Here is a 25,451-nt window from a genome sequence, read left to right on the forward strand (position 1 = left end):
GATAGTAAAGATCAAAATATCATCAAACAAGGTTATTCCTGTTGTGTGTCCTTCAAGCGATCATATAATTTAATGTATTTAAAGTATATAAGATAATTTATTGGAAAAGAGATTTTAAAACGGTTGTTTTACTCCACTGAAATGCTTTTTACAATAAAAAATAAGTATAATAAGTATAATGGGATTTTTCAGTCAACTATGTGAGGATGAAGGTATGCTATTTTCAGCAATATCATATTTTAAGAATATATTCATCTTCCTTTGTAATATCTGCTTAATGGATATCTGCTCACTGATGTATAAATTATTTTCCTACAAATTTTTGTAAATGGAACATTAGGCATGCTGCTTGTTAGTTGTTGATATTTTCTTTAGTCATGTTTGTTTTAGTGGTGATAAGGCTCCATATTGTTTCCATCCCTTTTTGTAAACCTTCTTTTCAGATCCCTTAAAAATCAGTCCCTTAGCTCCTTCACAATTGTTGCCTCCAGCATAGACTTCTTTGATATATGCCTTGTCTCATCCAGCTTCTTTTCTCAATCTTGTTCTTTTGATACTATTTCTAACTCTTCTGTAAGCAAATTTGGAATGAAAATATTACAATCTTAAGTGTAGTAGATTCATTGATAGTGAAAAAATTATATATATTTTTTTCAGATCTTTTCTATATTTTATTTATTTGTTGTCATTCTTCCAATTTTATCTTTAAGTACCTCGGGGGTGACTTTGTTTACCTAGGTCTCTTGCCAAGCTTTTCATATAACTTCCATGACTTTGCTCTGTTTTATGAGACAACATAGCTCATGATTTTCTACTATCCTTCTCTGTAGATTTTACAAATTTATATTCTAAACTGGTCTTGTCTTTGGCTTCCATATCTCACTACTTGGCAAATATATTAAGAATTAGTTAAGATGCTTTTAAAAGATTTTTTTGGTTTTAATTAATTTGGCAGTTTATTTATATCAGTTAAACTTCTAATAAAATCATTATAATTGTAAAATGTCCTCTTTCATATAATATTTTTAAAACATCACTAAGTTTTTCTTTGAGTAAATCAAATGTAATTGTTTTAAATGTATGCCATCTTTTAACTTTTAAAAAAATATTTTATTTATTTAAATATTTTTATTTTTATCTTGTTATAAAAATGTTTGTGAACTGACTGTATATAGACAGCTGTCTATTTCCTGTCTAAAGCAGAATGCATTATATTTCCTCAAAAAATCCTCTCCTTTTCCCATCTTTTCTATTACTATTAAGGCCACTACCATCTTTCCAGACTTCCAACCTCAAGATCACCCTCAACTCTTCATTCATAGTCATTCTTCATTTACAGTGTTATCATATTTGATGTTATTGAGTTTTTTCACTTCTTCCTTCACAAAATCTCTTGAATAAATCTCCCCTTTTCTTCCACTCATGAAAATCTCACTTTGATGAAGGCCCGCTTCAGCTCTTGCTTGGACTATTGCAATAACTTTTACCTGGCTTTCTCACTTCAAACCTCTCCCCATTGCCAATCTGTCCCCCACTTGGCTGCCAAAATGACTTTTCTAAAGTATGTCTGCCCATGTCAACCCCCTGTTTAATAAACCTCATGAGTTCCTGTTACCTCTGGGCTCAAATATAAAGTCCTTTGTTTGGCATTTAAAGCTATTAACAACCTGAATGTTTCTAGCCTTTTCAGTCTGTTTATACTTTATTCCTTTCTACAAACTGATCCAGTTACACAGTTCAACTTGCTATTCCTCACATATGACATTCCATCTTCCAATTCTGTGCCTTTTCACTAGATGTCTTCCATTTCTAGAATGTTTCCCTTCCTCACTTCTGCCTTCTGCCTTCCTTCAATTCTATCTCAAATCCAACCTTCTACAAGAGATCTTTGCTGGGCCTCTAAACTGCTAGTGTTTTCCCTCTGAGATTGTTATTACATTTTGTATATCTTTTATACACATGTCATCTCTCTATGAGAATGTGAGGTCCTCAAATGGAAAAACTGTGTCCCCCCCACCCCTTTATTTGAATTCTTAGCACTTAGCACAATACTTGGCATAGAGAGAGGGCTTAATAAATGTTTGTTGACTGACTTGAATGACTCATCTCTTAAAATATAATCAACTTCATTTTTAATGATGTTTGCTTACCATGTCCAGCACTTTCCAATATTTTCTCAAAAAAAGCATTCATGATATATAAGCCCAAAGCTTTTACGGAGTCTACAAGTTTTTAACTTCTCCTATTTCCCAATCCATATTTTCAACTCTTCTTGTTTATTCTTACCATTACAAAGAAGTCACTGAGTATCAAAGTATATGTTGATTTAATTTGTGGTCACTTCAATTCTGCATAAAAACTTTATTCCTTTTTATCCTGCATAATAAATATTGATGCTTAAGACACAATTATTTTCATGGTAGTCTTTTTTTGCAAATACTATGACCATATATCCTAAAAAGTTATTTGGATGAGTAATATAACTAGCTCACTTATTTGCTTACCAGGAATGTAAGCCATCTTTGCATTTTTGCTACAATATCCATTTCTATTCTGTTTTTTTTTTTTTTTTGGTGAGAATTCTAAGATCTATACAATTAAGTTTCTCTAGTCTTATGTATTGAGAGTACCAATAACCAAGTTAAAATGTATATATAATTTGAAAATTGTGTGCCCTTAGTACCCTCTTCCTTTTCTTCTACATTGTGCCAGTCTCTGAAAAAGCACTCGGAGCTGAGTGCCATCTTGTATTTTTCTTTGTTTCATGGTTTTCCATGGCCAAGAATTTGTCACTGAATAGCCAGCCTACTGGTGTTGCAGTTCTCATACTTACATATAAATTTAATCTGACAATTTAGAGCATCTTAAGAAGTTCTTTGCTCCAGTCCATTCTTGAGGCTGAGGAACTTAGAGAAGTTCTCACAGTGGAGTTGCATAGACTGATAATAGGTAGTGCAATAGGCCTTTATTTTGGTACATTTTAACTCATAAAGGAGAAGACTTAACACCTAAAATAAAATTTTCATAAGATGAGAGAGTTGGGCCAAGATATCCAAGATCTCAGCTCTAAATCTATGACCCTATTATTATAAATTGCTCATAAGTTGCCAAGGATTTTCACTCTCAAGTTGCCCAGGAATCAACATCAGAACAACTCCCCTAAACACGTGCACTGACTCACAAAAAGTAACACTTCTTCTGCTTCCACATAGTCATGTAATTCTCTAGAAACACTCTAGTTTCATGAAGCACAGCATTAGCATTTGGTCCATACCCAGGTCCCTGCATTCCAAACTTGGTGACAGAAGGAGTTGGAAGCTATTGAGCACAAACACCCAAGGGCTAGCTTCCAGTCATGCTTGTCCACTGATTAACAGTCTTTTGATACTCTTTTCAAAGCCAAGGGGAGGTAATTAATGATTGTAGACATCTGCACTGTCTGCCTCTTCCCTGCACAGCTGTCTGGTTTCTTGTGGGTTCTCAGCCCTAACATCTGGTTTCATTTATACTGAGAATGTCAATATGAATGAGGTTCAGTTGTTTCAATGACCATTAGGAAATGATTACCTTAAGAGTACCAGACATTAATGTTTGCAAATGTTTTTTAGAAGTATTTCTTAATGCCCATTTCTGGGTTCATGAGAGAAGACCATGAAGGAGTGAGGCTCTTTTTTTTTGGATATGTTTCTAATTTATGAATGTCTATGGCAAAAAATAATTATTGAGAATATAATCCTTTATACATATGAAGAATTCTGAAAAAGAATACCTGAAATAAGTAGAACACTTAAATTCTATCTCATTTGATACTTAAAACCATACTGATACACATACTTATTTGAAATCTGCCAAGTCCTTTATATGGTATCATAACTTGATTCTCATAATTACTGTGTGAAGCAAAGCATTAGAGGTTTTATCCACATTTTATGGGTAAAGCAACTGAGACTCAGAGGTAAAGGAATTTGACTATTGTTATAGAGCTAATAAATGTGAAAGGCAAAACAGTCATCAATATACACTTTACATATGAGGTACAAAGAAGCTATGATTAATCAAGATCATTTGATGAGGAAGATAGCTGGGACTGAAATATTAGTTTTCAACTCTTCCTTCAATTTTGCCTATTTTGGAGTTTTTGTTGTTGTTATTGTTGTTGTTGTTATCAAACCTGTTGATATGCACAGATGTATTTATCAGATCCTGGAATATATATCTGTTCACTCAGGTTCTTTATAAATCCATTCTTTCCCTGAACATTCTAGTGAGGCTAGTTTAATATACTTTGAGGCTGAAAGAATGAGAAACTTATCCCAAGTCTATCGGAATCATACATTCCAGATTTTCCAACATATAGACTCAACTTCAAGAAAAGAATACATGCAAAATTTATTTATTTTTGACACATTTTTTAAAATTTGGAGTTCCAAACTCTCTTCCTTTTTCTGATCCTTTCCCCATCTTTTAAGAAGGTAAAGTACCTATTATATATGTGAAATCATACAAAGCATATTTCTATATTAGTCATGTTGCAAAAAAAAATCCAAGAAAAATAAGTAAAAAAATATGCTTCAATCTTCACTCAAAATTCATCAGTTCTCTCTTTGGAACCTGTATCACAATTTCAGCATGAGCTCTTTAGAATTGTCTTGGATCACTATATTGATCAGAATAGTTTTTTTTTTCCATAGTTGGTCATTACTATTGCTGTGTATAATATATAATTCTGTTTTATGTACTGTGTGTGATGTTCTTCTGATTCTCACTTCATTTTGCATAAGTATGTATGTTGTCCAAGGTAATTTTTTTTTCTGAAACTATACCCCTTATTTCTTACAGCACAATAGTATTACATCCCAATCATATATCACAACTTGTTCAACTATTCCACAATTAATGGGCATCTCCTCAATTCCCAATTCTTTGCCACTATAAAAAGAGCTGCCAAAATGTTTATTATGTATATATTGGTACTTTTTCTTTTTCTTTGTTCTCTTTGGGATATAGACCTAGTTGTGGTATTGTTGGTCAAAGGGTAGCACAGTTTAAAAAAAAAAGGATAGCACAGTTTTATAATCAGTTGGGCATAGTTCCAAATTGTTCTTCATAATTGTTGTCTACCAACAGTGTATCGGTATCCCAGGTTTCCCACAACCCCAGCAACTTTTATCATCTTTTTCTTTTCTATCATATTAGCCTGTGTGAAGGGTTTTAATTTCAATTTCCCTAAGTATTAGTGATTTAGAGCATTTTTTGATATGACTATAGATAGTAGCTTTGATTTGTCTGAAAAAGGCCTAGTAAAATTATTTAACCATTTATCAATTAAGGAATGGCTCCTATTTTTATAAATCTGACTCAGTTCTCTGTATCTTTGAGAAATGAGACTTTAATTTAGGGAAACTTCATATAAAATTTCCTTCCAGTTTTCTGGTTTCCTTCTAATTTTAGTTGCAGAGCTTTATTTTGTTAAAAAAAAAAAAAACCAAAAAACCTTTTTAATTTCATGTAATCAAAATTATCATTTTATCTTCTTTGATTCCCTCTATCTCTTGTTTGGTCACAAACTATTTCCTTGTCTATAAATATTAAATATTTTTTTCATGTTCCCCTAGTTTACATGTGGTACCACCCTTTATGTCTAATCATGTACCCATTTTGACCTTATCTTGGTATATAGTATAAGCTATTAATCTGTGTTTAGTTTCTGCCATCTTGCTTTCTAATTTGTCAAACAATGAGTTCTTGTCCCAAAAGCTTTAAACTGTGGGTTTATCAAACACTATATTAGTTAATTAGTACTATATATTGTATATCTAACCTATTACATTGATCAACCACTATTTCTTATAATGTTTTCTTAATTACTGTTTTGTAATACATTTTGAAATCTATTAGGCTTCATATTTTTTTCATTGATTCCCTTGATATTCTTGATTTTTTATTCTTCCCCATGAATTTTAGGGAAATAATTTCTTTAATAGTTTGATATCAACTATGACTGTGTAAATCAATTCAGGTAGAGTTGTCATTTTTATTATATTCAGCCTTTCCATGAGCAATTAATACTTATGTATTTGTTTAGATCAGTATATTTGTGTAAAAAAAGTGTTTTGGAACTAGGTACGGCTTGGGAGGTAGGTTCCCAAATATTTTATCTGCAATTATTTTAGATGGAATTTCTCTTACTATCTTTTCTTGCTAGGTATTACTGGTAATATATAGAAGTTCAAATTGAGTTATATGATCTCATTTTATATTCTGCAATTTTTATAAAATTGTTCATCTTTTAAATTAGTTTTTAGTTGATTCTCTAAATATGTGTGTGTGTATAAATTTTAAATGATAATCCCCTTCTCTCATTTTCAGATAGCAAGTATCAGAACCAGAATTTGACCAGCCCTTTGACTTTGAATCAATGCACTTTTTCATTGAACCGTGACGTCCATATGTGTCATTGAGGCAACTTTATATAAGAGTAGAACTATATATAATATCCAGCCAGGTGATTTATTTAAAATGTTCTTATTTTCATCATACTTCCCCTTTTTCTAGGCTTATAATCATATTGATAATCATAGCTAACACTACAAAGTACTCTTACATTTTTTATTTTACATATAGTTTTTACATAATATCTTGTTTGATCCTCATAACCTCCCTATAAAGTTAGTGCTGTTATAATCCATATTTTATAGATAAGTAAAGAAAAAAAAACTTTTCTCTGGCTTATAGGGTAACTTGGGTACCTGAACATTATTTCCAAATAAAAAATTGGTGGGGGAGAAGGCGGTTTGTCTGATAAAGGATATTTCCTGTCTGTCTTTATTGAAATGAAAATTTTTTGCTGAACTGTTCTGAAGATCTTATCTGTCAACCTTAAAACAAATTCAAAGTCAGTATGAGAAATTTTTCTGATGAATTTGGAGGGGGAAATCTTTGTTATCATCACATTCAAGGTTCATTTCAGTAAAGACAATTTCACAAATGTGGAATGATAGAAATGGCAGGATCATTTTTTTTTTATCAAAGCTTTTTATTTTTCAAAACATATGCTTGGAAAATTCTTCAACATTAGGCCTTGCAAAACCCTATGTTCCGATTTCCTCCCTTCCCCTAAACTCTCTCCTAGATGAGAAGTAGTCCAATATGTGTCAAACATGGTAGAAATATATGTTAGATCCAATATATACAAACATATTTATACAGTTATTGTGCTGCACAAGAGAAAAAGTGAAGCAAAATAAAATGTAAGCAAACAACAACAGAAAGAGTAGAAATGCTGTGTTGTGGTCCACACTCAGTCCCACAGGCCTCTCTCTGAGTGTAGATGACTCTCTTCATCACTGAACAATTAGAACTGGTTTGAATCATCTCATTGTTGAAGAGAGCCACGTCCATCAGAATTAATCATTATATAATCTTGTTATTGCCGTGTACAATGATCTCCCGGTTCTGCTTGCTTCACTTAGCATCAGTTCAAGTAAGTTTCTTCAGGCCTCTCTGAAATTATCCTGCTGATTGTTTTCTTACAAAACAATAATATTTCATAACATTCACATACCCAATTTATTCAGCCATTTTCCAATTGATGGGCATCCATTCTGTTTCCAGTTTCTAGCCACTGCAAAAAAGGCTGCCACAAACATTTTTTGCACATGTGGGGAAAGGGACTCCTTTAAAATCTCTTTGGGATATAAACCCAGTAGTAACACTGCTGGATCAAAGGGCATGCACAGTTTTATAACTTTTTGAACATAGTTCCAAACTGCTCTCCAGAATGATTGGATCCATTCACAGTTCCACCAACGATGTGTCAGTGTCCCAGTTTTCCCACATCCTCTCCAACATTTGTCATTATCTTTTCCTGTCATCTTAGCCAATCTGAGAGGTGTGTAGTGGTATCTCAGACTTGTCTTAATTTTCATTTCTCTGATCAATAGTGATTTAGAACACCTTTTCATGTGACTAGAAATAGTTTCAATTTCTACATCTGAAAACTGTCTCTTCATATCCTTTGAGTATTTATCAATTGGAGAATGGCTTGAATTCTTATAAATTTGAGTTGATTCTCTATATATTTTGGAAATGAGGCCTTTATCAGAACCTTTAATTGTGAAAATGTTTTCCCATTTTGTTGCTTCCCTTCTAATTTTGTTTGCATTGGTTTTGTTTGTACAAAGGCTTTTTAATTTGATATAACCAAAATTACCTATTTTTGTGATCAGTAATGATCTCTAGTTCTTCTTTGGTCACAAATTCTTTCCTCCTCCACAGATCTGAGAGATAAACTGAGATGGCAGGATCTTTAGAAATCATCTTTCCAACTTTCCCCTACAGCTGAGGAAACTGAGCTCTAGAGAGGTGGAGTTACCTTCCTCAGAGTCATTAGAGCTATAAAAAAAGGATTACTGTTCTCAGAATTTGCTTTAAATGGGCCAAAGCAGCATATGACAATTTCTCATGTGATTGTAGTTTAGTCATTTCAGTTATGATCGACTCTTTGTGACCCCATTTGGTGTTTTCTTGGCAGAAATGGTGGAGTTTTTTTTTTTTAAGCCATTTCCTTCTCCTGCTTATTTTATACATAAGGAAATTGAGACAAACAGGGTTAAGTGACTTGCCCAGAGTCACACAGCTAGCAAGAATCTGAGACTGGAATTGAACTCAGGAAGATGAATCTTCTTGACTCCAGGGTCAGCACTCTATTCATTGTACCACCTTACTGCCTCAATTTCTCAAATATTATATTTGAATTTTACATTTAAAGATTGCTAAATTCCATCAGTTTCTTTGAACAACACATCCAGAGTCAACTTCCTGGATCTTCTTTTCAGAAAGGATTTTCTTTTATTCTGTAATTTCTGAGGAGTGGGTAGGGATCAGCCTCCCATAAAGTCAAGAGTTACTTTGAGAACATCTCCCATAAAGTCGAGTTACTTTGAGAACATCTGTGAAAAGAGACAAAGGAGTTAACTGATGGTGCCATCTCTCATTATTTTTGCATTTTCTCCAAACTAATTAGTGCCCAGCAATTTATTGGCCCCAACAATTGAAGAGAGCAAGAGCTTTAGCAAGTGGGTAATTCGCACAGCTTTGCACTGTTTAAGTGTACTAAATTTAATACATTGTTTTAGGAGCCCTAATACTTGTAAGCTGGCTTTTTTTAATTAGTCAAAACTCTGAGTAGTCTTGCACTTATACATTTGAAGTGGGCCTCATGGAACTCTTTGAGTCTCAATACTTTCTCTCACCTTAACCCAACATCCAAACATTATTGAACTATTTTGGCAATATCTCCAACTATCTGTGTTGCTTTTTAGATGGCAGGGTTAAAGGCCCAGCTTGTGTTTGAGAAATCAATATAGATCAATAACCTTGTTTAGAAGGACAGCTGATGAGCTTCTCTGCCTTAGCTTTTTCAGTTATATGACATTCATTCCACAAGTGTAAGTTGTGAAAATACCATCTGTTGTTCACCTTATCCAAGACCAACAGTTTGTAATAGTTTTCCTTGATATTTTGGCAGTGTGACAGTGGCTCACAAATGAAAAAAAAGTAGCAAAAATTTTAAAAGGCATCCCTAAGGAAACCACACTAGGGCACTTTGTATACCTGAGATCATGTTAATAACGGATTAATTCCAGATTTAAAGAGTTCATACTCAGAGTATTGCCAAGACTTCTTAAGGTCTCTTTTTTCTTCTGACAATTTGGTATAAACTGGTTTTTGTTTCCTTTTCAATATTGGTAAGTGAAGAATCTTTACTAATATCCTACTAAAATGCCTTGTCATGGTGGGGGTGATGGGAGGAACTAGGCTATGACAGCACAGCTCAACCTTCTAATAGTTCTTGCTACCGTGTTGGAAAGGCTTCAAGTACAGACCTGGTGATGGACAATGTGTTTGTCATCCAAAGACCAGCCTGGCCAAGATTGAAGAGGCTCAGTTCCAGGATGTTGGCTGCCAGGAGATGAATGTTTTTGACCACAGTAGTTTATGAGTATCATCTACTAAAGCATGGAGGGCTTTCTATCTGTCAGTGCAGAGAGTATACTTAGCACAATGCTTGGCACATAATGGATACTTAATATATGTTTACCGATTGCCAGTGAAGCAACAGATCTCTTGATGTATAAATAAAGTAGAAGTGGACACAGTTTAAGCTCCGTGTTTCATTCAGTTAGTCAGCAAAATATTTCTGAAGAGTACTCTGTGCTAGGCACTGTGATGTATGCTGAGAATATAAACACAAATTAATAAGTATATTAAAGTCTAAGGAAGGACTTTGCAAATAGGAGGAAAAGTTACAAGGGAAAGGGACTTTATTCCCACCCTCACCCCCCTTTTAAAATGACTGCTTACTAGAAAAATCCAGGTACTTTATACAGATTTCCTAAGAAACATGATTTGTGTGTTTGTATAGGATGTAACCTTGCCCTTTCCAAAATCACTTATATTTGACCTTCCTGAATGTCAGGCACCACTAAAAAGCTAACAAATGTCATTCTAGTAGACATTAAAACCCAATTTACACTTTCTTCTCAGAAGCATAATCTTTTAAAGCTATTTTTAGTTACAGTATATTTGTAAAGTTTAGAATCTGAAACCTGCTAATTTCACTTTAATGGTGGAGTCCTTGGAGAAAGCTCTAAGCAAACCTCAAATCTTAATGTGACATTTCCCTTTGCTCCTAATTTCTACTTTGTTTTTTATTAAGGAAGATAAAATACTTTTGCTTCCACTGTATTTGGGGAAAATCCTTTGAACTTCTTAGAGTTAGTTTGCCAACTAGTAAATTGGCACCCACCTGTACATCTGAAAATCTTACCGTATAATAGATCTCCAATAAGTGCTTACTAGGAAAGAGAATAAGCATTTATATAGCACCTACTACATGCCAGATAATATGCTAAATGCTTTATAAATATTATCTTATTTGATCTTTTCTAGATTACTGTGATTTGAGTGCTGTTATTATCGTCATTTTAATCGAGGAAACTGAGGTAAACAGAGGTTAAGTGACTAGATAAGAGGTTAAGTGACTTGAGTCTTCTTGACTCTAGGTCCAGCAATCTATCTACTGAACCATCTTTATGTGGTATTATGTGCCAAGGAGTAAGCCAGGAATAAAGACAAAAGACAAATACTTCTTGCTTTCCGGGAGCTTGCATTATATCCTGGGAGTCAACTTGTATGTAAGTTCATTCAGTGTAGTTTGGGGAGGAAAGGTAAATGCAGCTTTAAGAATCAGCACAATCTTCTTATAGTAGTGGATATTTGAAGGACACTAAGAAGCAGTGGTGAGAGGGAAGTCATTCTATTTGTTGAAGAATCACCAATGCAAAGGAATAAAGATAGGAGATAGAGTGATTGGAGCAGTGTGCACATGGACAGTGTTGTTGTTATTGTTGGTCAGTCATTTTATTTGTGTCTTACTCTTCATGTCCCATTTGGGATTTTCTTGGCAGAGATCCTGCAGTGGTTTGCCATTTTTTTCTCCAGTTTCTTTTTACAGATGAGGAAACTGAGACAAATAGGGTTAAGTAACTTACCCAAGATCACACAGCTAGAAAATGTCTGAGACCAAATTTGAATTTGCCTTCCTGATCTGAAGCCCAGCATTCTATCATCTGGTCCATCCAACTATCTTAAGGCCAATTGGTCATGTACATAAAGGCAAGAGTTAAAAGAAATAGGAAGTTACTTGAATTTTAAGTAAGGGAATTCCATGGTCAAACCTATACTTTAGGAAAATCTCTTGATCAGCTGAATACAGATTGGATTGGAGTACATAGAGATTTGAAGTCTTTAAATGTAATTAGAGAAAAATAAAATATTATTTAATAAAATATTATTAATAAATAAATTAATAAAATATTATTTAATAAAATAGTATAAAATAATTATAGTAGTTCTCTTTGTGGTGGCAAAAACTGTAAATTGAAGTTAAAATCAGTTAAAGAATGGCTAAACAAGTTGTGCTAAATAAAGGTGATGGAATTTGTGCTATAAGAAATGATGAACTAGTTCACTTTAGAAAAATATGGAAAGATTTGCATGAGTAATGAGAAGTGAAAAGAGCAGAACCAAGAACATACTCTATGCAGTAACAACAATATTGTTTGAAGAACAACTATGAATGATTAAGTTTTTATGAATATTATAAATAATCAAATTAACTACAAAAGACCAATGAAGGAAAATGCTGTGCACTTCCAGAGAAAGGACTGACTGATAATATTTATTTGTGTGTGTGTGTGTGTGTGTGTGTGTGTGTGTGTGTGTGTGTGAAAGATGGTGACCTTCTCTAGTGCAGTGGGGAGAGAGGGAGTTCAGAACTTAAACTGTAACAAATAAATAAAACAAAAACCTGAAATTAATTGAAAAAAATTTGTTCAAGCAAGAGATATGATAATGAGGATCTAAACTAGGGTTACTTGCTACATGAGTGAGAAGATAGGGCCAGATGTGCAAGATGACAAGATTTGGCAAGTGAATGAGGTAGCAGGGATGATATCTAGTTTGCAAACCTGGATGACTGAAAGTATGACAGTGCCTTTGACAAAATATAGGTGCATTTGGGAGAAGGTTCTATTTGTAGGAAAATATAAATGATATTGGGAATCCTTGGAGTTCCCATTGTGTGAATGGAACAATCCATGGTGTCTTTCCTTGCTCTGCTAAGAGATTTCCCTTTTAGTTATTATCTCCTCCATCTCTTCTCTTTTAGCTCTCCCACACAAATAAAAAGTGAAGAGTTTTCATAAAATAGTTGATGCTGCTTGGGCTACTGCTTCCCTATCATAGTACCTATCAATTAGCCAAATAGCAAATACTTATTAAGCCCATATTATCTACCAGGACACTTTGGGAATCTAAAGGAAAAACAAGAAGCTTACCTTCTAATGTATTGGGAGGCGATATGTTCATCTATCTATCTATCTATCTATCTATCTATACATACAAGATTGTTGTTGTTTGTCATTCATTTTTGAAAAGAACCAATGACATTATGAGTTTGTGTCTTGATTAATATATAAATTGCATTTAGGAGAGGACAAGTTATACAAAGTGTCAGCTGCATAAAGATGATTACAAAGTAGCCTGACAGGGAAAGCATTAGTAACTGGAGAAGACTAAAAAGGCCTATGACTCTTGAAGGAAGCTAGAGAACTCTGAGGCCAAAAAGAAGAATAGGGGTGTTCTATGTACATGGTAGGTGGTTAATAAGTGCTTGTTGATGAATTTATTGATTAAGATGGCAATCACCAAAGTCCCATCCAGGGCAGGAAATCACAGACCTCAGTCTTTCCCTGGGACTACCTTTCTTATTTCTATTTCAGCATCCTTGGCTTCCCAAAATAATGAGGGAGCACAAAAACTTACTTTACAGATAAAAACAGATCAAAGAAACCTCTAACAATCAAGGAACAATAATGTAAGTTAGATTCTTATATGAAGCAAGAAATATCCAAAGCATCATGGAATCTCATTAGAAAAACATCAATATAATTTCTTATTTTTACTAAGAAATATTTTAAAGGTTCTATGCTCACTTAGAAGATGTAGAAAGACAGGGCCTTTGATAAAATTTAATTCAAGTCAACAAATATTTAATAAGTATCTGCAAATGTGGAAGGCACTATTTCCAGTACTGGACATGTAAAAAACAATAAAAGGACAGATAATTCCTGCCCTCAGGGAGCTTACAATCTAGTTGGGGGAGTGAGAAATGATATAACATATAGTTAGATATATAATAAAAATAATTTGAGGAAAGAGATTCTTTAGTTCTCGAGGAAAGAGCTAATTCCTGAAGGATGGCTAAGGACTTTTTAGAAAGAGGAAGATTTTTCTTCAAGTAGATAAAAGAATTGAGTAGAAAAAATAGGGGTCAGCATATAAAAGAAAGTTACTTGAGGCATTTCTATGGGGGAAAACCAACCAGGTACAAAATATGGACTAAACTATTTATAACCCCATTCTATCCCCATAGATTAACCCTGGATGAGGTCAGGGTTGAAAGTTGTCATAAGCTAGTTTCCTAGAGCAGTTGGAAGCCTTCCCACTTTCTGTAAGAAGAATGTGGAACAGAGAAGTTCCTATACCATCAGGAGCTAGAAACTTCAGTGACAAGTCCAATCAAAAGCATTTGTCAAGATGTAGATTGTAAAACTAAAGTAAATTCTCGAAGAAAAGTCTGGAGTGGAAGTCAGGTCAAAATTAGGCTCAAAAAATGTTAGAGGGAGTAAACAAGAAGTGAGGTCTGAGATCAGTCTACAGGAGTTTGTTATCAAGTTTGAAAACAGGAAGTTGGATATTTGACAACGAATTCCTTCATTTGTTGCATAAACTGTCAGTGTTTGCTAGCTCCACCTACCAACTTTGTCTCAATTTAATCTGGCAAGATAGTACTTGCTACTGCTACCTTTATTAATAGCCATGGCATTACTGAAATATTTGGATACCCAATTTAAACACTTCCACTGTCCACAGGTAGTAGTAAGATTGTTAACACTCACTATAAAACAAGAAAATTATTGATGAGATTAACATAGGAAATGAAGAAATCAAAATAATGTTTACTAATGACAAACTTACATATTTGGAAGATTCAGTATTCCCAATAGCAACTGAGAATAATTAGGACAATAAATAGCTGCATCAAATTCTCTGACTCAGAAATATTTTTTTAAAAAATTTTATTATTATATCTTTTTATTTACAAAACATATGCATGGATAATTTTTGCAACATTGATCCTTACAAAGTCTTCTGTTCCAAAATTTCCCCTCTTTCCTCCCACCCCCTCCCCAGATGGCAGTTAGTCCAATACATGTTAAATATGTTAAAAAATATATGTTAAACCCAACATATGTATACATATTTATACAGTTATCTTGCTGTACAAGAAAAATTGGATCTAGAAAGAAAAAAAAATCTGAGAAGGAAAACAAAAATGAAAGCAAACAATAATAGAACGAGTGAAAATGCTATTTGTGGTCCACATTCAGTTCCCACAGTCCTCTCTCTGGGTGTAGATGACTCTCTTCATTACTGGACAATTGGAATTGGTTTGAATCATCTCATTGTTGAAGAGAGCCATGTTCATCAGAATTGATCATCATATAGTCTTCTTGTTGCTGTATATAATAATCTCCTGGTTCTGCTCATTTCATTTAGCATCAGTTCATATAAATCTTTTTGGCTTCTCTGAAATCATCCTGTTGGTCGTTTCTTACAGAACAATAATATTCCATAACATTCATATACCATAACTTATTCAGCCATTCTTCAACTGATGGGCATCCACTCAGATTCCAGTTTCTTGCCACTATAAAGAAAGCTGCCACAAATATTTTTTCACATGTGAGTTCCTTTCCCTCCTTTAAGATCTCTTTGGGATATAAGCCCAGTATTAACACTGCTAGGTCAAAGGGTATGCACAGTTTGATAACTTTTTGTGACTCAGAAATATTAAGCGGATATCAAAATGATCTTATGTAGAGCAAAAACATAAAAATAGAATAATAGAATATAATGGAGATACCAGTATTCAGTAAACCTGTAGAAAATAGAAATTCAGAAAGGGTTAATTATCTAGTAAATATTGAGAATAGCACATAGCAGGAGGGCAGAAAATTATTTTAGATAATAATCTCACTATATAGTATATCAAATTTCAGTTACATAATAAGGAATTGCAATTTCATCAGTGTGGGTAATACCAATAACTGCATATATCAAAACTCCTCATGATTCCAGAATCTTCTTGGGTTGTTCTAACCACAATAATATTAACTGAAGAACAATTTGTGTAGCTCATCACTAGACTAGCTCTCAAAGCCTGTCTAGCTGGATAAAATTTGTCAGAGCTTACACTCGTTATAGCCTTAAAGAACTCAAGAGTCTTCTTCACTTCATGATAAGGTGTGAAAGTGGGATTTTATTAATGATATAAAAATAATAATAACTTGTAAGAAATGGCATAATTTATGTATTACTTGGGAGATGTGTTGGGTTCTATTGAACACATAAGAAGTCCCATTAGATGAATTTAATTATATGAACAAAAGAAAATCTGTACAACAAAAATAATTTACTGAAATAAAAAGAAAAATTACAAATTAAGAAAATTCCATTTATAACAAATGGAACAAAACTTCCAATATTTTGCAAGAAACAGTTACAAATATTCAAAGGAAGTACTTACTCTCTAATGGAAAAATGAATTTACAACTTACAAATAATAACTTTTAAAATTGGACTTTTCTAATGATCAAAGAAATTAAAATTAAAACACTTCTGAGGAATTGCTTCAGGCCTACCAAATTAAAACAGCAATGAAAAACCTACTAACAACAACTAAGCAATACTGGGGATGCTGTTGATAAATAAATCTATACTTAGATTACTGTTGAAATTGCCAATTGATGAAATCTTTTTTGAAGAACAATCTCTCCTAACATTTGATTTTTCTCTCCATTAGACTGTGAATTCTTTTATGTCAAGGACTGTCTTTTGCTTCCTTGTGTATCCCTATCACTTGGATTAGTACCTTGTCCATAATAGGTGATTAATAAATGTTTATTGACCAACTAGTAATACACTATTTTTTCATAAAAATAACTGTACCTTTTGGCCAAACAATCTTATTAATGTGATTGTATCCTAAGAACATTATTTAAAAAGAAAAAGAAAGACTTCTTTTCAAAGACATTTATAATAGCATTATTTATAATTGTGAAAAACTGGCAACAAGCTACATTTAATTTTAATCAACAAATATTAATGTATTAATCATCTATATTGTGCAAAGTGCTGGGAAGAGAGACAAAAATCAAAATTCCCTGCCTTCCCTCCCTTCCTCTCTCCCTCCCTTCCTTCCTCCCTTCTTCCCTCCCTCCCTTTTTCCTTCCTCTCTCTCTTCCTTCCCTCCTTCCTTCCTTTCTCCCTCCTTCTCTTCCCTCCTTCCCTCCCTCTCTCCTTCCTTCCTTCTTTCTTCCCTTCCTCCTTTCCTCTCCTCCCTCCTTCCCTCTCTCCTCTCTCTCTCATCCCACCCTCCTTCCCTCCCTCCCTTCCTTCCTCCCTTCCTTCCTCCCTCTTTCCCTACCTCCTTTCCTTCCTTCCTTCCTTCCTTCCTTCCTTCCTTCCTTCCTTCCTTCCTTCCTTCCTTCCTTCCTTCCTCTTTCTTCCTTTCCTTTCTCCCATTGATAGGGACATAAGCTGTGATGTACTCTATTTCTGACCTCTGGCAGTTCCTTTTGCTTACGATGTCTGGTGGTTTTCAGCCCCTAGGAACTTACCTATAAATGTCAGATTTAATGTAGAAACCCAGTTGGCTTTACCCAAGCTCATAGCTCCCAAAATACAAGTCATCCACTAGTCTTTACTTCCCCAGAAGCAAGGCTTTTACAACATGTAGACAGATATGGAAATATAAAGAAATTTCAAGAAGGAAAAAGCTACTTCAAAAGAAAAGTCTCACTCTTGGTGGAAACAGGAAATGATCTTATAGAAAATGGCTCCTAAATTGTGCTTCAAAAAAAGTTAACAGTTCTAAGAGGTGGTGCTAAGGAGGGAGTGCATTACAAACATGAGAGACAGCTTCTTTAAAGATTAGGAAATTGTTACCTGAATTCAAGGTAACAATTAGCAGACATAAGTATGAACAGAATATTGGCCAGGAGTACTAGCAGGCCAACTTGCATATCTGTACCTTAATTGTTTTACCTTTATAAATCCTTAAATCTTGAATTATAACATAAGCTCATTAAGAAAAGTGATAGTTTGGTTCAACATATTTGTATACCTAGTGTCTACATATAGTGGCATTTAATAAATGGTTATTGATTAAATGGGGTAACTGACTTAGAGGGTAATGTTGTCAAAGACTTTCTACAAGGAGGTTTCCAAAAGGAGATGACTAAGGTCTAAGTTCTTGATTTGTGGGAGCCTGACACATCATCATATCCTGACATCATGATCATTTTATGAGAGAACAGCAGACTATTCCAGACTTTATTATCCACAATCACTTCTCAGAGATAATTTGCCCAGGTTCTCATATTAATTCTTTCAAACCAAAAGTGAATTTTAGTAAGATCAGTGTATACCTTACGAAACACCTAACTTGTAATCAAGAAGTAACTTATAACTAGGGAGAAGGAAGTTCTCTGTGTGGTCATTATTGCAAATGAAACATTAGGCCGGATTTAGGAGATTGTCATGGTTATTTCCATCCAGATGGTGTTAATGAATAGAGTAACCAGTATGACACAATGGTGGGGATGTCTCTGTACTACCAAAAATAATTACTTCTGGAAAGTAATAGTATGTGCAATTGTGTTTTTAAAATATGATATATAAAACTGACCACTTAAAAGTAAAAAAAAATGTTTTTTTTTAAAAAAAGCACCTTTTACTAACTTGAGTTTTTTTTTTTGAAACTTGAGATGACTGAGATGATATAACCAGTTTGCATCCAAAGTGAAATTTAAGGTTTTCGTTTTATGTATACTATATATGTATATATATATAATTTAATTTTTGTATGTCATATGATTATATATAATTTAATTTCTTTTTGTGTAGTATATTGTATAATAATATATTCTTTATATATGTGTATGTTTAATATAACCATATAATCTTTAGTAAATGATGAACCTTCAAAATATCATCAGGGAATATGATGAACAGTAATCTGAATTTATAGGCTGACTTATCATAGAAATATTTGACAGCTTAGTTAAATTATCTGGTACTTTACATTTGGGATTTTTGTTTAGTGTTCATTCTGGAATTTGGGGGGTTTTTTGTTTTTTGTTTTTTGGATTTTATTTTAGTTTGAAGAGAAAAATACATTGTTGCTATTGATTGGTATTTAATAAGCTCATGTGAGCTTTGTTGTAGTGAATGCTATAGTACTGTTCCCTTTTAAGTTATTTTGATCCTTTTTTTAAAAGGCATTTTGTCCCCTAATATCCATTAGGATATATTTTTTTCACAAAAATTGTCATCTTTTGTTAACTCTTTTTGTTTTGTTTTGGAATCTGATCTGTGATTTCACTGGGGTAGGGAAATTTCAGTAAGGAATTTCTTTTACTAAAACAGCACCTACTCTTCCACATCTAGCCTGAGGTCACTAAGAAATTAAGTAACTTGACTGAGATGAGATAAGCAGTTTGTGGCCAACATGAAACTTATGAAGGTCTTCCTATATTCATAACATTGCGGGGGATTTATTCTACTCTTTTCCCTAATGATGACAATCTAGAAGAATCCTTCTTATCCTTTAGTTTGTAGGACCCCTAAGTGAGATTTGTGGAGGAAATTGTAAATTCAAGGCAGATAACCAAAGCAGAAAGCCAATCTATGATTTTGCTAGAACCAGTGAATTCCTTTTTCTTGCAAAATTTCCTAAGAGAAAAAGATTACATTTTCTTATTTATAAGTTTTTCCTTCTCAGAATCATTCCATGTATTTGCTCAGTTTTCCTTGAACCTCTTCAGTTCTGAGGTGACCAGGCATCCCAATTTTGAACTTCTTTTAGAGAATATCTTAAAAACTCTTGCCATCTATAGTTTTTTTTTCCATTTCATAGATTTAATCACTGTGGTTTAAATTCTTTAATTATTTTAAAGATGCTTGATTTTGTAGGTATAAGTATTATTTTTGTCACAAATCATAGTTCTATAACTTAATAAACTGTCTTCATACTTTGCTTCATCTTTCTGCAACCCATCTTCTGATCTATGAGTTTTTCAGAACTGAGTTGGGTTGGTTCTTTTTTTTTAAAGTAAAGCTTTTTATTTTTAAAATATTTGCATGGATAATTTTTCAACATTAACTCTTGTGTTCCAATTTCCCCCCCTTTCCCTATCCCCTCCCCTAGATGCCAGTGAATCCATGTTAAATATGATATAAATATATGTTAAATGCAATATATGCATACATATTTATACAATTATCTTGCTGCACAGGAAAAACCAAATCAAACGGGAAAAATAAGAAAGAAAATAAAATGCACAAAATGCAAGCAAACAATAACAAAAAGAGTGAAAATGTTATGTTATGAACCTCACTCAGTTCCCATAATCCTCTCTCTGGATGTATATGACTCTCTTCATCGCAAGATCATTGGAACTGGCCTTAATCATCTCATTCTTAAAGAGAGCCATGTCAGCATAGTTTTTAGGTAACAAAGACTTTATATTTCTCAGCCTTATTCTGTACTCCAAGCATTGGTAGGGTTTTCTAGCACTTATACCTTACTGGTATGGACTTAGAGAACCAGTGATCATCTCCACGTCACAAAAGGGCATCAAAAGAAATATTTTGTAGATTGAGAAAATTAATAAAGTAAGTTAAATAGCTATTGTCCTTTCTCCTAGAATTTAGAATCTGAAACTTTACAATGGCATGATGACATATGAAGATTTATCAAATAAGATGATTATAAAGGGCTTAGCACACATAGAAAACATTATGTAAATGTTAGCTATGAGGATGCGGATAATGAAGATGGAAATTTATATTACATGTAATACAATAGAAAATAGGAAGTGATAACATGAATAAATATGAACTTTTCTCATATGGCAGGTGAAATGGCTACAACAACAAGAAGTTAAACGGAGAGTGAAGAGACATGCTCGAAGTGATGCACATTCCATTTATTTCAATGACCCAATATGGTCCAACATGTGGTACATGGTAAGCAAAATTGCCTTCCTTTGGGATGTGTTTTAGGTATTAGTAAGTCAGTTTGATACATATTCTTGTGACTAAGTATTCCAAAAGAATACTTGAATAGAGAAAAATCTACTAGAAAAGGGATTATGCTTCTCTATAGAAATGATGGAGAAATAGTTTAAAACAAAACACCAAATGCAATATTTCATCTTTACTTCTGGGAAATAAATGAGTTGTTTGAAATAGGGCCTGTTACTTAAAGCATGAGGAGTTGTTTTTTATTATTTGTTCATGTGAATACACGAATGTAGTCATGTCTAAACTCTTAAATTACTACCAGTTGGATAGATGGAATGTATTATGGTTCAGCTTCTGTGTTTTGGGATTCATTTGTTTGCTTAGCATTGTGGGGATAAGCACAGTCGCTGCCGATCCGAAATGAACGTCCCTGCAGCATGGAAAAGAGGCTACACGGGAAAAAATGTGGTGGTGACCATTCTGGATGATGGAATAGAGAGGAATCACCCAGATCTAGCAGCTAATTACGTAAGCTGAGCTTCATTTTATTTATGCTTCCCTTGATATAGATATGCTAATATATAGCCTCATAGGATTGTTTTATATTGTCTATTTGTTTTTCTCCAAAGAGAATATCCTTTAAAAGACTCTGCCTGGATTTCCCAGAAAATGACATCCTTCTATAAAAATTCAAAATCTTTTCTATAGTAGATTCCACTTTAACTTTGCTTAAACTATTTTGAGTCTCCAAAACCAAGGATTTGAATTCTAATTTCACAAGCAAAATATTTGTTGTTTTATTTTTTAATATTGAAAAATTGCATTTTGTCAACTTGTTATCTGACTTTATCTCATCCCATGACTCTTAATTATGTCCTAAATTAGATTCCATGCTACAGGTAAAGCACATAAATATAGCCAGCTGCAGCATGATAGCAGCTATTTGGTATATGGGTAGGTAAAAGGGGAGAAGAAAGGAAGGATAATCATTGACTTCAAGAAGCTTCTATTCATTTCATGGGATGAAACATGTGAAATGATGTAAAAAGGAAAGGAACTTAAAGAACCTTTAAAAGATTACTCCTAGAAAACAATGAGGTTAATTCTATTTAATGAGGTTGATTCTATTTCTTCAGCTGAGGATAACAAAATAATATCAATTCAGTGGATGGTAGTTGAAAATATAGTCTGTTTCTTGTATACTATGTGCTGTGCTGTTGCAGCTGGCTACATTGTTCCTTTTGAATATATATGAAGTCAGAAAACCAGCTGCTAAAAGCTTATTTTAAGTATTAAATATATTCAATATAATATTTGTAAATATTATATCTGTCCACACATGATTTTTTTAAACTACTACCATAGGCAACAGCATGGCTACCATGATACTTTTAGAAAATCATTTGACTAGAGTAAGGAAATCCTTTCATTCTGAGGCTCAATAGCAATTTTGTGCATTAACAAATGCACATTTGTTAATGCACAAAATTGCTATTGAGCCTCAGAATGAAACTTGATACTATTACATAATAACGTGTAAATAGCATATATTATGACTATATTTTATTATAAGACAGGGACTGGCCCACTGACTTCATTAACATAAACAATTTCCATCTGAAGAGATTCTTTCTACCAACACAAGTTAGCATGGCCTCTGCAATTTTTAATCTTAACCACCATATGCCACTGAAAGCTTAAGTGACTTTCCCATGATTACACCATCAGTATGTGTATGAGATGAGACTTGAATCCAGATTCTCCTGGCTCTGAGACCAGCTCTCTATCCACTATCCCATCCTGTCCATTTTACATTACAGGATATGTTATATTACTAAAAAGGAATTAGGTTGGAGGATATTGTTATAACAAAATCACTGTTGTTCTTTCTGCTTCCTCAGCTTTACCAACAGATATTTTAATGAGCCTACAAAAATTGCATGTACGTCATCACATTTTGTCACCTGTAAAAAGCAACAACCTGAGCAGTCATTCATAGAACATTAATTATAAAGGAATAATAGCAGGATAGGAAACTGTCCCAGCTCTGTTTCTATCTGAATCTTATTATAGAAGATGAGGACAAGATAATCACAAATTAAAACCATGTACAAGCCAGACAAAGTAATGCCATTCCTGTTGTCCTATCTGACAACAGGAACTATCCCAAGAAGGCTTTCAGAGAATCTCTGTAAACTCAATACTCAGAATATTTTTATTTTTATATGTATGTAAAGTTGAAGGAATATAATTTGTTCCTGAACTGTTTATTTCTGAACTTCATTAAATATATGAAAAAAAGAGGATAAAAAATTTAGATAACCTTAATAACTGGAGACTATAAAATATAGTATTGCAAAACTATAAGTACAACTGTGATAATGAGAATTTTAGCCTATCAAAATTATGTAGAAGTTATATAAATTAGTATATTTGATATTCTCATTGTGCTTGGACTATTAATTCAAGTTTAGATTTCATCTATATTTAAATTGATCTGTACTTAACATTTGATTTATGCCGAAATTATCTGATTGAAAAACAGAATGAGATTATTGTACCTTGTAGATTAGATACTTTTGGTAGATGTTTTCTACAGCCATTGTGCATTTATTTCTATTTTAGAAAAGAGGAATAAAAACCACAGTGCTTGCAAATGTAGATAAGGCTGCTGTGTGGGTTGTGTAATTTGTATTCCTTCACTTATTGAGACATATTAATTTTAGGATGCCTATGCAAGTTATGATGTCAATGGAAATGATTATGATCCTTCTCCACGTTATGATGCCAGCAATGAAAATAAGTAAGTCTTTTCTTTTCTTTCTCAGACAACTAAAAATAATATTATGCCCAGAAAAACCTAATAAAATGAAAGAAATTCAAATGTTTCCCTACTTTTGGATATGGTGTTAGATTCTTTTGGAAACCTTAAAGTTTATAAGTTAATTAGAGGCAAGGTAACATAGTAAAAAGAGTATTTGCCTTGAAGTCAGGCTTATAGATTTAGACCTAGAAGATATCTTTGACTTAATATTGTTCAGCCCCTTCATTTTATAGATGAAAAAACAATTTAAGTGAATTGTCCAAGGTCATAGAAGGAGCGGGCCAATGTAGGATTTCAGTCCAGGTCTTCTTCCTCCAAATATGGTATTCTTTTCATGATTTCACACTCTCTTCCTTGAAGGAGTTTGAATCTTGTCTTCAATACTTAACAATGAGACACTGGGCACTTCCCTTACCCTTTCCCAGCCTCTGCTTCCTGGTACATAAAATGTATTAATAATAGCACTGATTTCACAGGGCTATTGTGAAACTCAAATGAGATAGAGAAATGAATGTAAAATATTTTATAAATCATAAAATGCCATGTAATTATCAACTATTATTATGTTCTTCTGTTTTATTAGTGTGTAAAGGGTATCATATAAGAACATATGTAAACATACAGATATGTTTAAAACTTCTACTGATAATAACAGCTGACATCAATGGAACACTTTAAGGTGCACAAATTGTTTTATACATTATTTTATTTGACTTTCACAACAATCCTGTGAGGCAAGTACAGTAGGTATTATTAGTTCCATTTTACAGAAGAGGAATTAAGGCTGAGTGACTTGCCCAAGCTGTTAAGGAAAGTATCTATTGCAGTATTAGAATCCAGATCTTTTTGAATTCAAATATTCCAGCCATTCTGCAACATTACTGATTCCTGAAATGGTCTTTTTCAGGCATCAAAAGGCATCAGTCACTGATCCTGGTCACTAATAGCTAAGAAAAAGCCTTCTCTTTTCTATTGTAATTGTTATAACCTGTTGCATTAAAATCAATTCTATGATGCAGAGCCAAACACTGTTTTCACTTTTCTTCTTCTATTTTTTTCTTTCTCCTTATTTTTCCTTTTTGTTCAGATTTTTATCTTCCAACATGACTCATGGAAATATGTAAAATGGATGTACATAAATAGGCCTAAAAAATAAAAAAAAAACCTATTCTAAGTATTTTGATATTATTTCTAAGTCTAGCTTTTCCCTAACTGCTAGACTTTGGGTAGTTGTTAACTGTCTTCTGAGCTGAAAAGGACTTTCAGTTGTCCATAGACCCCTGAAAAAGCCATAATGTTATTTTGGCTCTTTTCTAATGCTGGTAAATGGTGGAATAGATACTACTAGTTGTTAGTTTCTGGGTATGTTGAAAATGGAATACACAATTTGTTGAGAATAGAGTATTGATAGAGCTTTAATGTTAGACTTGGAATGATTCATGGCAGTCAGACAGAAACAGAGGGAGACAGAGAGAGAGACAGAAAGAGAGAGAGAGAAGGGGAAAGGGAGAAGGAGAGAGGAAGAGGGAAGAGAGAGAGAGAGAGAGAGAGACAGAGAGAGATGGAGAGGGAGAGACAGAAAGAGAGAGGGAGAGAGGGAGATTAAGAGACAGAAATACAGAGAGACACTGAGAGAGAGAGAGAGAGAGAGAGAGAGAGAGAGAGAGAGAGAAAGAGAGACAGAGAGAGATGGAGAGGGAGAGACAGAAAGAGAGAGAGAGAGAGAGGGAGATTAAGAGACAGAAATACAGACAGACACTGAGAGAGAGAGAGAGAGAGACAGAGAGAGAATGAGAGTAACTAGTTAAAACTAGTGAGTGAGGTGAGGGTGTGTGAGTCAGTGCATGTGTTTGGGGAGGTTGTTAAGGTGTGGATCCCTGAGCAATTTGAGGGTGTGTTTCAGGCCTTT

The 25,451-nt window shown here is 33.5% G+C and overlaps 1 protein-coding gene across 1 annotated transcript in view; it reads left to right on the plus strand.

Annotated features, from left to right (window-relative positions):
* PCSK6 (proprotein convertase subtilisin/kexin type 6) overlaps positions 1-25,451 on the plus strand; it is a 250,333-nt gene that overhangs the window by 51,518 nt on the left and 173,364 nt on the right. Inside the window, 3 exon segments of the mRNA XM_051980972.1 lie at positions 20,611-20,721; positions 21,103-21,246; positions 23,445-23,521. Coding sequence (XP_051836932.1) covers positions 20,611-20,721; positions 21,103-21,246; positions 23,445-23,521 — 332 coding nt within the window.

Source organism: Antechinus flavipes, chromosome 2 (assembly GCF_016432865.1).
Source record: "Antechinus flavipes isolate AdamAnt ecotype Samford, QLD, Australia chromosome 2, AdamAnt_v2, whole genome shotgun sequence".
Taxonomy (NCBI): Eukaryota; Metazoa; Chordata; class Mammalia; order Dasyuromorphia; family Dasyuridae; genus Antechinus; species Antechinus flavipes.